General features: G+C 38.0%; 3 protein-coding genes and 1 non-coding gene across 5 annotated transcripts in view; all 4 read right to left on the bottom strand.

Moving 5' to 3' along the window:
- Nucleotides 1–15,397, bottom strand: part of LOC131322377 (small ribosomal subunit protein eS8-like) — a 27,785-nt gene continuing 12,388 nt past the window's right edge. The window contains exons 2-6 of the mRNA XM_058353683.1: nucleotides 3,285–3,357; nucleotides 3,109–3,181; nucleotides 1,195–1,540; nucleotides 727–899; nucleotides 1–250 (exon numbers count right to left, since the gene is read on the bottom strand). Of these exons, the coding sequence (XP_058209666.1) occupies nucleotides 172–250; nucleotides 727–899; nucleotides 1,195–1,540; nucleotides 3,109–3,181; nucleotides 3,285–3,288 (675 nt within the window). The 5' untranslated portion in view covers nucleotides 3,289–3,357 and the 3' untranslated portion in view covers nucleotides 1–171. The remainder of the gene's footprint in view (nucleotides 251–726; nucleotides 900–1,194; nucleotides 1,541–3,108; nucleotides 3,182–3,284; nucleotides 3,358–15,397) is intronic.
- On the bottom strand, nucleotides 3,841–7,670 carry LOC131322378 (mitochondrial import inner membrane translocase subunit TIM22-3-like). 2 transcript variants are annotated; one of them, XR_009198820.1, is made up of 6 exons: nucleotides 7,427–7,670; nucleotides 6,013–6,077; nucleotides 5,786–5,858; nucleotides 5,655–5,708; nucleotides 4,341–4,647; nucleotides 3,841–4,079 (listed from the first exon to the last, which is right to left on the bottom strand). XR_009198820.1 is itself a non-coding variant. In XM_058353686.1 (5 exons), exons 1-5 carry the CDS (start codon nucleotides 7,584–7,586, stop codon nucleotides 4,409–4,411), a joined length of 591 nt encoding a protein of 196 aa, XP_058209669.1. In that variant the 5' UTR covers nucleotides 7,587–7,670; the 3' UTR covers nucleotides 4,274–4,408. The 2 variants fall into 2 exon arrangements, 1 of the variants encoding a protein (XP_058209669.1); XM_058353686.1 differs by lacking the exon at nucleotides 3,841–4,079 and having other exon boundaries at nucleotides 4,274–4,647.
- On the bottom strand, nucleotides 11,684–11,786 carry LOC131324994 (U6 spliceosomal RNA). The gene has a single exon (XR_009199567.1). It is a non-coding gene; the product is annotated as a U6 spliceosomal RNA (small nuclear RNA).
- The window catches only part of LOC131322376 (putative MO25-like protein At5g47540), a 7,604-nt gene continuing 5,925 nt past the window's right edge, over nucleotides 13,719–15,397 (bottom strand). Inside the window, exons 8-11 of the mRNA XM_058353682.1 lie at nucleotides 15,293–15,391; nucleotides 14,316–14,360; nucleotides 14,102–14,204; nucleotides 13,719–13,910 (exon numbers count right to left, since the gene is read on the bottom strand). Of these exons, the coding sequence (XP_058209665.1) occupies nucleotides 13,804–13,910; nucleotides 14,102–14,204; nucleotides 14,316–14,360; nucleotides 15,293–15,391 (354 nt within the window). The 3' untranslated portion in view covers nucleotides 13,719–13,803. The remainder of the gene's footprint in view (nucleotides 13,911–14,101; nucleotides 14,205–14,315; nucleotides 14,361–15,292; nucleotides 15,392–15,397) is intronic.

Consider the following 15,397-nt stretch of genomic DNA (forward strand, 5'->3'; position numbering starts at 1 on the left):
TTCAAGAATACTCGCTCTTAACATTCGACAAAATGAAAATAAAAATTTTCAAGCTAACTGTCAACTCAACCTGTCATCAGTACCAAGCCTTTAGAATTAAAGCAAAATCTGGGGAAAAAGTAGAGCCCTGAATTCTACGATTAAGTTCAGGTAACAAAATTGAAAATCGCTTCAAGCGGCAGCACCCTTTCCCTTCTTCTTCTGAATCTTCTTCATGTAGAACTCCAGCTCTTTTCCCTCTAATATATACCTGTTATCAGCAATTTTAACACAGCATTAGGAAAAAAGAAGTGTCCAATGATAATCTCAAAACTGTACCAACAAAAGTGATGGCGCTAGCTTAAAAACAAGCTTTCTCAATCTATACTATAATCATGGTCCATTACATGGTCAGGGTTGTAAGTTTAGTGCCTCTCAAACACTGATAAAAAGGAAACATCTGCAAGGAACGACCACATTATCCAATGTGACGTGTTTGAATTGTCAAAACATCTTTACCAGCGAAGGTGTGACGTGTTTGAATTGTCAAAACATCTTTACCAGGGAAGGTGTGACGTGTTTGAACTGTCAAAGTCTTAAGCAGGAGAATGTGAAAATTTAGATGTTGATTATGGGGTATTAGGAACACACAGGGGGTAATACATAAAACACCAGATCTGGACAAAAAACTAGCTAAGAACTACGTTTTGTCCTAACATTTTGCAAACAAAGCGAAATGTGACATACCCATCAGCACGACCACACTGGCCAGGTCGGGAAGAAATTGCAGCCAACAAACGACCACCGCTAAATTGCTCCTCAACATGGGGATCAATCTTGCGATCCTGTTGACGCTTCTCCACTTTTCTCAGAACATGGTTGCTCTTCTTGGCCTCTTCAGTAGGTGCTGCATCACCCTCCTGTGAGCCAATAAAAAGCACAGCTTAAGGAGGAGATACTCAAGAGCTACTAATTAACAGGAATTTATCATGATGCTTAACATACTATTTAAGCACATCATAAAATTTCCAAAACAATTTGCACAGAAAACTTCTTCCAATTACTAATAAATGCCAACAGAAATCAGACAGAGAAAAAAAAACATAATTACTTGTTTCTTAAATGAGCTTCTTGTTGAATTACAAACGACTGTACCAGAGATAAACCAATCAACAAATGGAACAGACTACCAGAGGAGCTAACAAAAGATCTCACCTCTCCTTCTTTCTTGGCTGAAGTAGAAGTTTTCTTCTTGCGACCAATTTCAACTCCATAGTGCTGAAGGTACCACTGCTTAAAAGGAGCAGCATCAACCTGAACAATTGCACTTTTCACCAACGACTGGGTTCGAACCAACTCATTATTTGATGCATTATATACCACATCCAAAATTCTAGTCTTCCGTGTCACAGCCTCACTCCCCCAAGAGTAGTTTCCAGTATCCAGCCTGAGTGCACGCCACTTCACATTCCCACCACGAACTCTTATTCTGCGAACTGTCTTTTGAGTCTTTGTGTCCTTACACAACTTTGTGTTAGCAGGCTGTCTTCCGAGCTCATACCTTCAAGGCCAAAAAAACATCAATAAAAAATGTACTAAAAAAGACAATACAAAAATAGTTGCCAGAAGTTTGAAGTTTGTAATGAACCAGAGACACGCCAATCTAAACTATAAGGGGGTTTTCAAGATTCAAAAAACTTTAGTGGTTGTAACAAATTAAAACTCTGATACAGGAAATCCATAGAAACACAACCAAGTTCTAAATGGTTCCCATTGGAGTTTATGGCACGCCTATTACTCAGGCAAGCTGATTTTAGTTTTTCAAATATTAGCCCTTTAATTATAAACACTAACAAGCCATACCAAAGCAGAGATCCAACGGATCATGACAAACCTGGTAGTCAAGGTCAACAAACAATGCAACTTAATCAACAACGAAGGGTCCGTTTGGACATATGTGACTTCGCCACGAAGTTCTGCAATGTTGTATTTGAACAAAGATATGGGAGGTTTAACTATAGGCGGGTTGTGAAACTAGAGAAGAAGATCGATTAGCAGGCCAGGGGTAGAAGAGATGTATATTATAGGGAGCATTTTATAAATATAACCATTAAGAAAAGGATTTTAAATCGTTCCTATTAAGAATAGTCATTTCATATCCATCGCAATAAAGCTCCCAAAATCAAATGTTGAAATTAATAGGTAATCTATCAACCCTATTTGAACTGTTTTCTTTCCATAGAAATGTGAATCACTTCATCTGAAATCCACATCTATCTAAAGAAAGCCAAAATGATCATAAAATTGCAAAACACAGCAATCAAAGACGATACAGACAATACAATCAACTAGATGAAAGGAATGTGAAATCACTATAGCTACATGTGGATAGATAGGATCCAAATGCAGTGATTCTACATTAGTTTTCAAACAGTAACTCAAATTTTTTGATACAGATTTAAACTTTGAGCCTGGGAGCTTCATCATGATGGTTCTAGCCCTTTTGAGATTACAGTATTAGAGGAGAAACTTGAAATGGCTATTTAATAGTACAAGCATCAAATTACTTCATGTGGAATCCACATCTATCCCAACAAGCCTTAAAGTTTCACAAATACCGAAACAAAATCCCACAGACCATAAGCGAATCAGAAACATGGTATCAAAAATCACGTGCAAGAAATAGTCACTAACTTTTACCGAATGGCACAATAATTAAAAATGCAGGGATTTGACTTAGGTATTCAATAAGGATAGCTCAGATTCACGTTTGCTACCAATTTCTACTTAAGTTTCAGAGGTTCATAGAGATGATTGCTTTCGAGATTACAAATTTATTTTGAAAGAGCTTTTTAATATAGTAAAATGTAAATTTTGTTAAATAAAACATCAAAATAATAATGCGCAATCCACAACTATCCATACAGTGCCTATATGGATACACATTTTAACAAATGACCAAACAAAATCACACTGACGATAAGCAAACATAAATAGGGTAAAGTAAATCAAGTAAAAGTACAAGTATGCATAGTTTTTCGACAAAAATGGCAAACTCGTTATTCAAACACTAGAAATGACGATCAGAAATTTAAGAAACTGAAGAGCAAATTCGTCAGGGGGTGTTACTTTCGCTTCTTCCTCCACGCCTTCTTCTTGCCTCCAGTGGCACGCCTCTTGTGCATCGAATCCCGAGAGATACCTGCAAACACATCCAGAGATTAGCATCACAAACGAAGACGGTGTTGATTCAGAATGGGACTGCTGGACAGAGAGAGGAGAGAGAGAGAGAGAGAGAGAGGTACCCATGGTTGCGGATGAAAGAGGATTCTAGGGTTTCTGGAGTCGCCAACCGGTAGCAGGGAGACGGAGGGTTTGCCAAGAAGAAAGTGAGAAGGAGAGGGGGATGATTTTAAATGAAACCCTAAACCATTAAATTACTGTTGTGTCCTCCGTCTTTGTGTGGAAAGACAGGGAAGCGAAATTGGGCCTGACCTTAATAAGGCCTATGGACATCTCCAGGAAGCCCAATAAACAAGTCGAGCCAGATTCAACTTTTTTGGGTGTCATTTTGCCCCGTCCGAGGGCCCATTCCACTAAGATTCTTATTTTTTAAATATTTATATTTCGTTTTACAAGAGAGATCATTCTCTCTCACAATATATCCCCTTTAATTCAAAAAATCTTAGCGAAACGGAGCCTGAATTTTATGCAAACTGTAATTATGTTCAGAGAAAATTACCTATCTAACTCAATCTTCGAATACTTATTTTTCAAATAATTAATTGTCTAATTGACCAATCTTAGCTAAAGAAACAACTTAAATTTTTTATTTTTTATTTGTAAAACGAGGACCACAGCTTAGTTCAAGCGATTTTATAATATTTCATTTGGATATGGCAAGAAAATAGAGCCATAAGATTGCCCCTTCACTGCAGTTTTAACAATTGAGTTTCATTAGTTAAGAGAAACTAAGCTAGCCATCGAGTAGAGTACCGGTAATGGTATCGATGATAATTTTTTTTTTTTGTTTTATGTTTTTGGATTGGGGTTTATTGACGATAACTTGAAAAACAAAAGTTCATTTTACATGAGACAATCTGCAGTTCAAGTCTTTTTTTCCCCCCCTGATTGGCAAGTTTATGAAAGCATAGGTAAATGGTGAGAAATTTTCATGATTTTCCCATAGAAATGGTTTTCCTGGTGGATTCTTACAAAGAAGGCATGCCATAAAATGCAAAGCGATTCACAGACCAAATAAACCTCTCTGGAAAAAGAGGAAGCCACTTGAAAGTTTTAGACCGCAATAATTTATCATAATGGATCTGATAAGGTTCAAGATCACCTACAGAATTTTCCGACTGCACAACATAACCACAGTAACTTTCAACGTAAGATTTAGTGCGAAATTGATGCACAGCTTGCTTAATCAGCGAGTTGCAGATGAAAATGGCCCACGTGTTCTGATCGATTTGCAGAAAGAAGAAAAGGGCTCCTTAAATTCGTCTGGAAGAGGGAAAGCTAGTGGAGGGAGTGGAGTGGAGGGCCTACTCTTGATTCCTACGGACAGTGGAAGTGCCAAAGCTGTTTGCCGTCTGTTAAACCCTTCGATGAAAAACGAGAATGCGCCAAAAGTGAGGCAACTCTGCAGCAGGGCCTGGGGTGCACCTATAAAACATGAAGTGACACCATCAAAGCACAGTTTCCGCAGGCATCCACACACACACACACAAGAGTAACTACATGTGCATCAGAAGTGTTGTTTTACGAACTATGCAACTTGACAGCCACTTGTAATGGTAATTTCATCTCTTTTGAACATCCGAGCTACTATTCTCACCCGAAGATACGTGCTATAGGTTGAAGGAGATTGGTAGTGAGGAGGGGATTGGATTTGTAGTTGTAAGGGATTCGTAGTCCGCCTGGACTAATGGTTCAAGCCTCAACAAAAGGCAACCAAACACCAGGTATACAAGTCCACATCCATAGGACTCCGACCCCTCTAGAGAGTCCATTAAACAAGGCCTATCAGTAGAATCAGTTTACATAATCATTAACAATTTAACATACCTAACCTCTTCAAGCTCCAGAACATAAGGCCGCTTGGAGCTTCTCCATTAGAAAGGCTAAAATTTCAAAGTGTGGTTTATATGCCATATGATAAAAAGTGAGCGTAATTTTTGTAAAGTGTTTTTATACAGAGAACAAACTCTCTATAATTTGTCAGCTAAAAGGCGAGGCAACTGTGGCTCGACAGTTAACAACTAAAGCCCAAATTGTTAGCTACGGCGCTTATGGAGCAGATTTTTATCCCACCCCTAGCTGAACAGACACCAGCACTAATGCATCATAATAGACCAATGCAGATGATCTTAAGGAGTCAAACATGAACCAAGCTATAGCTCATCTATCGTCTTGACTCGAAAGAGTCATTTCCGTGGTTGAAACTTGAAACTGTCCAGCTCATCATCATGATAAAGAAATTTATTGATTGATGAGCTAGCGATATGAAAAGCTGGAAAACCTGGCTATGGTAATTTTTTTTTTTGATAAGTAAATAATTATATAAAACAGACATTAAGGGAATGTCACCACCCGTATACAAGAAGGCCACCAAGACAAAAAGGCCCTATACACCACCGTGTGAATAACTCAAATGACTCCGTATTGAGTACCTGGGAAACTCAAAGCAAGGCCAGTGCAACATCCAGCCACTCCAGCATTAATAACTGCAAGGGAAAAAACCCAAAGGATATAGAAAGGGAAAACCGTATTAAGTTCCAGCACTACAGGTGAGATGTCATACCATCATCCTTCCCCCGCAGCCTCTTTAAAAAGCAGACAACCAAACTGTGAACTCCGGACAATACTGCAAATGTCTGGTAAGGATAGCAAAGGTTTAAAAAGAGACATAATTCGTAAACAAGATGCCTGTAAAATCAACAACAATGATAATGGGTGCTGAAAAAACAGGAAACTCCACTGATTTCTTTTGTCCAATCAAATCTCTGTGAATCATAGGACCTCTTGTACCTTGGCAGAAGATGCAGCCTCTCCCAGGGAGCCTTTAAATCCTTTCCTTGAAACCAATCCTGTACCTGATACCCATTTCAGGTAACGAAAATCACCATCACAGCTTCAACATGTCCCACTAAATGAATAACGATGTGACGAAACTGTTAGTCCTGGGCCCCTGCCGGGCAATTCCAATTTTAAATTGAACTCAGAGGTAGCAATTTGACACAACACGCACAGTTTTCCATGCCCTTTTCCATTGTATGGTCAGTAGTCGAAGGTAAATTTAAGCTGATGTAAATGTACTTCAAATCTTCTAGTGACATATTTCATCTACATTACAAGAGCATCTGACAGCTGCTTTAACTTATTAGATCATCCACACCGGCCTCTCTAATTTTGGACCAATCTAAATCTAAAAGGCCACTTCTCTACCTTAGATAGTCATCTGTTAAAATGTCAACTGCATCATACTCTCTATTCTACCTCTATGCTATTAATATGTATTCTTTCTTTCTTCTTTTAATATTCTATTTAAATATCATTTGTTCTATTTGTTTTCAAGTAGTGGCTGAGAGAGAGAGAGAGAGAGAGAGAGAGAGAGAGAGAGAGAGAGAGAGAGAGAGAGAACATGGAATTAAACAATATTCAAGCGCTAGTTGAGCGGTCGGCCACCTTCGAGCAATTAATCGGATTAATCGGCAATTAATTGGTGCATATTAATTAGTAATCGGTGATTAATCGTTAGTTGGACCTAATCGGATAGGCCCCGCCACCAATTAATTCCTTATTTTAGAACACTGGAATAAAATAAGGCAAACAAAAAATTATTGGAACACATTAGGGAGGGTGATAGACGGCTGATTTTAGAGTGTTACTGTATAGTTTGGTTTAAGATGAGGTTTGGAGAGAGATATGACTCAAACAGTTTGGAAGTAAGACTCAGGTTATTAACTAAAATGCAACAGCCAATAACAATCAATGGCTCAGGTGTTACCTAACTGAGCCAAATATGATTTCACCGATTTTCAAAAAACTATGATGTCACCACAAAATGGAAACAGATGTGACCCAAACAATTGTAAAATATGTCTGGCCTAGTGGTTAAGGCCTAAGATTTAGGGTTTGCTCCATCATAAGGTAGTTCAAAATCTTTTACGGCTATCAACCCATTTGGGGCCAATCTATAAGGAGCTTTGCTACGTCTTTAATTGGGACCCCTGCACGTGGACAGTGAGATTGGTCCCCTAGGATTAGCCGAGGTGCAAACAAAAAATCAGTACGGCGGAAAGAACCTAGGGGTCGAAAACATCCAAACACGAATAAACAACCATGAAGAGTGATATATATATATGTGTGTGTGTGTGTGTATAAATATGAATACGAGAGAGAGAGAGAGAGAGAGAGAGAGAGAGAGAGAGAGAGAGATGACCGAATCCGAAAATGGAGCCCACGAAGGCGCCGGAGCCAGAGTCGAAGGCGCATCTGAGAAGGCAAACGGAAGGAGTACTAGAAGTGAAATTAGGGCTTGGATTATTCTCGAGTTCGGCGTCGGATTTTGGTGGAGTATCCGCCGCCGGCGTCGTCGCCATTTTCTCTATCTCTCAACTGAAAAATGGGGCAGTTTTTCCGCATGTCATTCGGATATTCTAAAAATTGGAGTAATTTCACTTTATTCCCCCCGAGGTTATTGTAATGACAGTGTTATCCCTTAATTTTGAAGCTATTATTACTAGTAAATGACGCAATTGTCCTTCATAATACATTTGTTTTTTCTTTTGTTGTCTTTTTAATCTTTTCATCATCACTACTCACTAGTTAGTAAATTTGAATTGCATTGGCGGAATTATTAATTCTTGTCATTTTCTCTTAGCTGTAAGAGATTTTTGTTGTATTGATATCATCTTCACTTAATTGTGAGTTGTTGGTTCATAAACTTCATTAAAATGTACCAACTTAAGTCAAATAATTCGCGTGTGCGTGTATGAGTGAGTGTAAAAAGTCTTTAAGCTACATCTCAAACTACTAAAATCTGCGAAAGCAAAGATTGAGAGCGCGAATGTAATGCAAAGATTGAGAACGGAACTGTATGGCACTTTGAAAAATTATGTAACTAAGATGCCAACAAACCGATGTGTCGCTATTTCACCAACCACATTACTACGCCATTGTTTTGACCAGTTTTTACCCTTCTCCTAGTTGAAGAGTAATTTTTGTTTCCTTTTATCTTTTCAAGCTCTTGCCCCCTCCTCCAAGTGGAAGACAGGGTTGTGCTAGGCAAGGAAGAGGAAGAAGAATGGTTTATGGCTTGGATCGATCAGATTAAGAAACCAAGGTTTAGCAAGTTCTGGAAAAAAAAAAAAATTATACTCATCTTTCTGATTCCCACATCTCAAAAAACAACAAAAAGAAAACCCATCAACGATATCGTCCACGAATTGCACCAAAGAACTAACGAAAATAAATGGCGCCTGCCACAAATATAGCTTCTGCAAATTATATTTCACCTTCAGGAAATCTGCAACCGGAAATGGAAATATCCAGGATTCAACTTCTAATTTCGAACATCAGGAGATTGTGCACGTTGATAAAGTCTCCGATACTTGCTGAACCTCTATATAGAACTTCACTGTATGCCCGAACAAGCTTACTCTGCACCCAAGTTGTGTTACTTCTACCACATCCTTAGAGACCCTGCACCGATACAGCACCAAAGAATATCTTCTGTAAGTAGCAGTGTCATATCCACTAACCAGAAAGGTATTCAATACTTAATTGACATGAGGAGAGACAGAGAGGACTGTAAGATCAACCCACTTCAGCTCGGTGGAGCCAGAGACTTACCCGGTATTAGCCAGCTAAGTTCGGTACTATTTTGAGCATATAATCTTTTGAGATCAGATTCAACTTAAAGGTACCTAAGCTAGTTGAATTTAAAGCTCCCTACTGACAGTCAATCAGAAAAATGAGCCAAGCTATCTCAGCCTTCGGTGAACCAACTTAATTCTCAAGTGAAATGTCACTAGAAGGACCTTACAGTACTCATTTTACATAATGCTATCCCCATAGTTTGCCTATATTTTCCTCTCCGTGGGATTATGAGATCTTTCGGTGATCAAGAAACAATGGATCGATACTGGAGGTTTCCGTTGTACTCTATCCAAAACATATATTTGCATTGATCTTGAGAGAGGTTTATAGTATAAGACAACTGAATGGAGAGAATTATGTGGAATTTTAGTCATGACTGTAAGCTTCATTGCAACCAGCTGTGCTATAGGCACTACATACTGACACAGGCATAGTTGAAGCATATAAAGCCCATTCTTGAAGCATATGTAATCAACTCGAAGATGGACGTTCATAAAGGTTCTCTGGGGATCCAAAGAATTTCAAATTCGGTATCCCCTTAAATAGAGCTTAGGAGAAACGGATTCATGAAGTTCCTAAGGAATCGGTTTAAGAATTGTCAGGTTTATATGATCTAAGAGTCAAAAGAGCATGAAACAAACGCTTAATTCTTACGTCATCATTTTCAATTATAGAATATACTATGGAGACATATACTAGAACACATTCTATCCTTATGATTACGAATGTTCCCAACTCATTTTCATAATGGGTTTCCTAAGAGTTTCACTTTGTCATGAAGCTCAATGACTATGGAATGGAACTATGCAAACTTAGAACTTCCAAGCACTTGATAAGTTGGCCACTAATTTCAATCATACCTAGAGCAGCAAGGAAGCATATTTGATCACTTGCCATGTTTCTTTCTCAATCTCTCTCGAACAAAATCGTTCCGAGCTTTGATCCGAGCTTGTTGAGGCGCAACATGAACATATGAAAGATGCAAACCGAAGCCAAAAAGAGACGCACCCCCAAGGAAGCATGCTATGGTCATCGCCAACTTTTTAGGCGTTGAGGGAAAGCAGGAAACCATCCAATCACTTAAAGAACTGACACCAAAACATGCCAAATGCAGATAAAATGGAAGGTATTATGATGGAAACACCATTAAGGTTAACCCAAGTACCAACATATAAGCACACGTAAAGTTGCATGTATGCAAGATGCCTACAATCCTCTCTAGGATTTCATTCTTTAATGATGCACACAAGAATTCATTTCCACAACTAGCAGAGCAAATCTTCATTAAGTCCCAAACTTTCGAGCAAAATATCCTTAATACCAAATTGAAGCCATGGTGATGGTGCAAAGTTCAGCTTGAGTTCAGCTCTGCTTGTTTTATGGATGTAAAGTTTCTTGAAATTTTACATCGAAAAACGAACTTTGTCTCACCTTTCCAGCGTAGGTTGGAGATCCAAAATTGTTTCCCGAGGCAAAAGTTTCAAGCAATGGCTCAAAACAATTATATATGACCTATATATATGTGAACCAAAGCACTCCACAGCCCCTGCCATCAAATAGTTGTAACAAAAAAATGGAACAGAAAGGATAGTCCACAATAGATCACAAAATTTTGACTTCATCTTCCCTAATTCACTACAGTATTACTATAAAGCTAAGCATCTAGTGCAATACCAAAGTCCATTAGAGCAAGTACTATCAGTGGAAAAAATAACTGTGGGAGGTAGGAGTGGGAAGAGTACCTGAGGTCGCCCTCCGGGTATATGGCGGTTGCTACGATGGTGTTCGGGAACCACCGGAGGTGGAGGAGGAGAGAGCTCGGGTCGGACTTAGAGAGAGAGAGGGATGGCAGTGGAGAGTAGTTGTGTGTTAGTTGTGTCTTGAATGTTTGTTGAATGCTTGTCTTTTATATGAGCCTTGGAGATGGGGGAGAGCCAGGTGTAAGGCTCCTCCCCATTGGTGGACAGAGTGGAGGTTGACCTCTTTTCCTCTTTTAGTCCCAAGTCAGGCATCGGAGCCCGTAACCGAGGAGCCGGCTGAGGCTATTTTGGTGATACGTGGAGACCCGTATAATCTGCTGAGTCAGGCGAGGTATGATACGAGCTCCGAGGTAACTAAGGGACTTAAGCAGTACAACCAACAATACATATTTTCACTAATCATGGTCCACAATGAATAATAACATACTCATAAGACATATGAATGAAGGTTGTCTGGGTGAGGCATTTTATCAGCCAATTTGCGGACAAGAATTCCGAGCCATAGCGTTCTGGGTAAATAACAGTATTATTAAACCATTAATCCACGCAAATTAAGACCAACATTCAGGTGATGGAAATTAAGCTTTATTGGTATCAAACCCATTTTCAAGGGGTGTAAACGAGCCGAGCTTCGTAGTGTTCGAGCTCGCCTCGTTTAAAACTCGAGCCCCCTTCAGTTGTAAAGGAGACGAGCCCTTATCCAGTCAATCCTGGCTAATTTACTTAACGAGCCTCTTTGAGCCTCTTTAAACCGTAATTTACCCTGTGTCGAAAAAAGATAAAAACAGAAAAACCTACACACACATATATCTATACTTACCTATTATATGCACAATGTCAAATCATTTTCCAGAAAAGAATTGAATTTTGCTAGCAAAAAGACAGAGAACGAACCTGGCTGAAAACCCTAGTTTTTTCGAGACTTGAGCGGAGTCGGGACGAGGAAGCAGGGAGAGGAATCAGGTGCATCCGCTTGTAGGGTTAATCAGGGGGAAAGAAGAGAAATTCGGGGGTAGTATGGTCATACATGGTACGGGAATAGGGGCAAAAGAGTCCAAAAAAATTTGGACCATTTCTCGATTTGTGCGTGTCATCCTTGCGCAGGGGCCATGCTAATCTTCTCTGTATCGTTCCAATTTTATCGGATGTCCCCGAAGGGACGTTCATCTTTTGCTCTGCTTTGTGTTATAAATTCTTCCCTTTGTAACTAGCTGGTCGATGTGGGACGAAATGAGTACAGTACAAGTCCAAGTCTAGTTTCTCTACTTCTGTATGATGAAAATCCAACCGTCTCTCTCTAATTGTAGATCCCAATCAAGTAAATCACCGTTGGATTGATCAAATCTGGGGTTTGGTTTGGGGGCTCACCAGAATCAGGCACCGTTCCGCTAAGATTTTTACTTTTTTAAATATTTATTTCTTGTTTTACGAGACAGATTATTCTTACTTATTTTTTATTTTACGAGGCATGTCATTTTTTTACAATACATCACTCATTTACCTAAGCGGAATGAGACCTTAATGGAAAGTCTTGCCAAATTACTATGAGTTTTAAAAAGTTGGGACTTGCCAATTCTAGTTTTTTTCTCCTATATTCTTGTCAAATTCCAACGAGTTGGTTTATCTCGAAAGTCCAAACCCTCTTTTAATTTTGGCTCCGTTTGTTTATTTCTTTTCTAAGTGCATCCGCAATGGGAATAATCAAAATCGATAACTAAAATGTGCCACGTTAGCATTTGATTATCTATTTAGTTCATAATCAAACTTAACAAACTTGACTTCCACATTGGTTATTTTTGTATCCCTATAAAAAAAACCCCCCACAATACGCAATGCTCCTATGTCCAATTGCAAACGAGTTCCAATCATGCATCCGACCACACCAAATTATTCGTCTCGATGAGACGATTCTAATGTGAGATGTTTTTTAATTTTTTAGTTTTGAATTTGGTTATTAGGTTTGGTTATTGAGTTTTGGTTATTGGTAAAAGTTGTTAAGTTTGGTTATGGAATGAGTGGAATTTGGTTATTTGCTAAAAGACTTGTAACTTTGCTTATTACAATGTGAGGTGTTTTTTTAGCATTGTTGTTAAATTTGTTTATTCATACTAACATTCTATACATTAGTGGAGAGTTAATACTTAGAAAGTAATACTCCTACGAGGAGGGTGGGACTCGAACCCCACACCTCATGCATGGGGAGAGAAGTCGTGCCAACTGCACGAGCGCCCCACTTGCGGCTCCGTTAGTTTTGATGTAAAATATTTTTGAGAAAAATATTCTGCTCAATCTCCGGTCTGCGGTTGGATAATGTTCAAGTAAAATATTCTTAATTTTAAAACAAGGTATTTTTTAAAATAACTCTGGTGCCTCGGGCCCTTTGTTTTTAACCCAGATACGTACATAGCTAGCTATTAATATTCCGAAGTAAAACAAAAAAACACATAACTAGCTAGCTTATATTAGTGTCCCTTCATTGGAAATTTGTATTCAATGAAAATTAAAACAGAGTGCATTTAAATATAAATTTTTATATTACAGACCTCACATTTTGAAAACTTCAGAATTTATATTTCTCCTTCACATTCTTTAAATCTTATTAAACCGGTTTATGAAGATTCGTCTAAATAATTATTTTCCTTGCCATTTAAATAATTATTATTTTCCTAGTTTTTTCGAGATTTGAGAGGCGTTGGGACGAAGAAGCAGGTGCATCTGCTTTTAGACCATTTTTCAATTTATGCGTGTCATTCTTTGGATTACTTCTCAAAACATATACGAATAATGATGGAAATTTGTATTTAATGAAAATGAAAACAAAGTATATAAATTTTTATATTGCGTACCTCACATTTTGAAAACTTCAGAATTTATATTTTTCCTACACATTCTTTAAATCTTATTGAACCGGTGTATGAAGATTCGTCTAAATAATTATTTTCCTTGCCATTTAAAGGGAACCTAAATCCAACTACTAGAGGGAAAAATTTGAAAATTTCAAAGTTCAGTTTTTTTTTTCTTCATTCATTTCACAATATGGAGGGAAAAATGAGAAAAGAAAGAGGATTCCAAAAATGGTGAGACACGAATGCGTGCATCTAACAATAATAACTCTTCAAGTGTAAAATCACATTTGCAAATAATTCAATCAAACAATAATATTCTGGCTTATAACAAGTTAATAAGTTTTCAAAAGACGCTCATTCGCCAAATCACAATCCTTGCATTCCACTTGTGCGATTTCTCTAATAACTTGAGCCTTATCTGCCTCAAACTGTTCATCCTCTGCAACAAACCCAATTCAAATTTAAATTTCAGTTCCTACGGCCATAAACAAAAGCAAATGTGCATGAACCTGAAGTGTCACCAAAGACTAGAATGAGAAACAAAACAGAATTTCAGCACGTACAACCATCAAACCAGAGACCAAAGCGGGACTTGACAAAACAGAAAGTATAGTAGGAAAATTGTACCACCTCTATCAATCTTGAAGTCACTAAAGAAGCGCAGGATCTTGCTTCTATTGGCAACAAATATGTTGGCAATGCCGGGAGGCTTATTTTTGTTAGCAGCAAATAGCTGGCACAAATACGAAGAAACTAAAATCAATAAATATATTTGAAAAAGAGTACATGATAAATGGTCTGTTCAGAAAAGTTGAGTGATGATACTGAATATATGGAACAATACCTTGAACACATGAAATGCATCTATTTGAATATTCTTGCTTGGCTCCTGCAACCATGGAAATATCCACCAGTTTTACTCCCAGTTTTATTCACCAGAACAACACCACGCCAAAAGGATAAGAATAAAACTGAAAATAATTGATACGACTATAGAAGGCTGGTCAAACGTGTTCAGATTCTAATCATCTTTCCGTGTGTCCTATGTGCGTTAGAAACTTAGAATGCATGTCAATGTTGTTTCGCATCATAACAACGAATTTTAGCTCCCAGATATAAACAATCCATTTTCTTTCTTCTTCTTCTTTTGTGTGTGTGTAAGGGTTTTTTTTTTTTTTTTTTCCAATTGGGAAGCTCAGTATGCAACTATCAAATGAAAATCTGTTGTCCCTTCTTTCGAAATAAATCGATACTGAAAGGCAATTTTGTGCAACCAAGACCGACCAGTGAAACATACAAGGAAAAAACCATCACTTTGTTTGGTTTAGATTTTAGAAAGTTATTTTTGAGAGTTGGAGTGGTAATGAGTGGAGAGAGATAGAGAGAAAGATTTATTGAAAACTGTGCCGAGAGTTGAGAGTTACTCTCAAAAAGTCCATCCAAGCAAAGTGAATATAACCACAGGTTGGAGCTCACCATGAGAATGCAAACAAGCACAAACCATCTCCTTAGTTTTGGATGGTACAAAATATGATGCCCCCAAAACTTAAAATCTTTGTAAAACGTAATCTAAACTATTAATAAGCTATGTAACCTATAAATATCTTGGCATGGAAACAAATCTCGAGCGAAAAAACATAACAAAGTAATCTATCACACGGTTGGTCATTTGTCACACGAGTTAGGAATATCAAGCAACGATGACCTAATTTGGTTTTTGAACAAAAAACATACAAAATAAGTATACCACAAGGCTGGTCATTTTTCTTCCTTGTACCCAACCAGATACACGAATTGAAAAGAAATATAAGAGAAACATACCCTCAAAAGGTTCATTGAAATCCTCAAGTTATCCTTTGAGCTCACATAGTGCACCATAACAGAAGAATTTGAACGCTCGAGTAAAATATCTCCCAATAGCTGGAA

Source organism: Rhododendron vialii, chromosome 4a (genome assembly GCF_030253575.1).
Source record: "Rhododendron vialii isolate Sample 1 chromosome 4a, ASM3025357v1".
Lineage (NCBI taxonomy): Eukaryota > Viridiplantae > Streptophyta > Magnoliopsida > Ericales > Ericaceae > Rhododendron > Rhododendron vialii.

What these genes read in the sequence shown, in the direction of transcription:
- LOC131322378 (XM_058353686.1), bottom strand. Translation starts at nt 7,586, where the DNA reads ATGGCGACGACGCCGGCGGCGGATACTCCACCAAAATCCGACGCCGAA. An exon ending in AGGCTGCATCTTCTGCCAAG is followed by an intron (nt 5,859 to 6,012) that starts GTACAAGAGGTC and finishes TATCCTTACCAG; the next exon opens with ACATTTGCAGTATTGTCCGG. An exon ending in CCTTGCTTTGAGTTTCCCAG is followed by an intron (nt 4,648 to 5,654) that starts GTACTCAATACG and finishes CATGTTTTATAG; the next exon opens with GTGCACCCCAGGCCCTGCTG.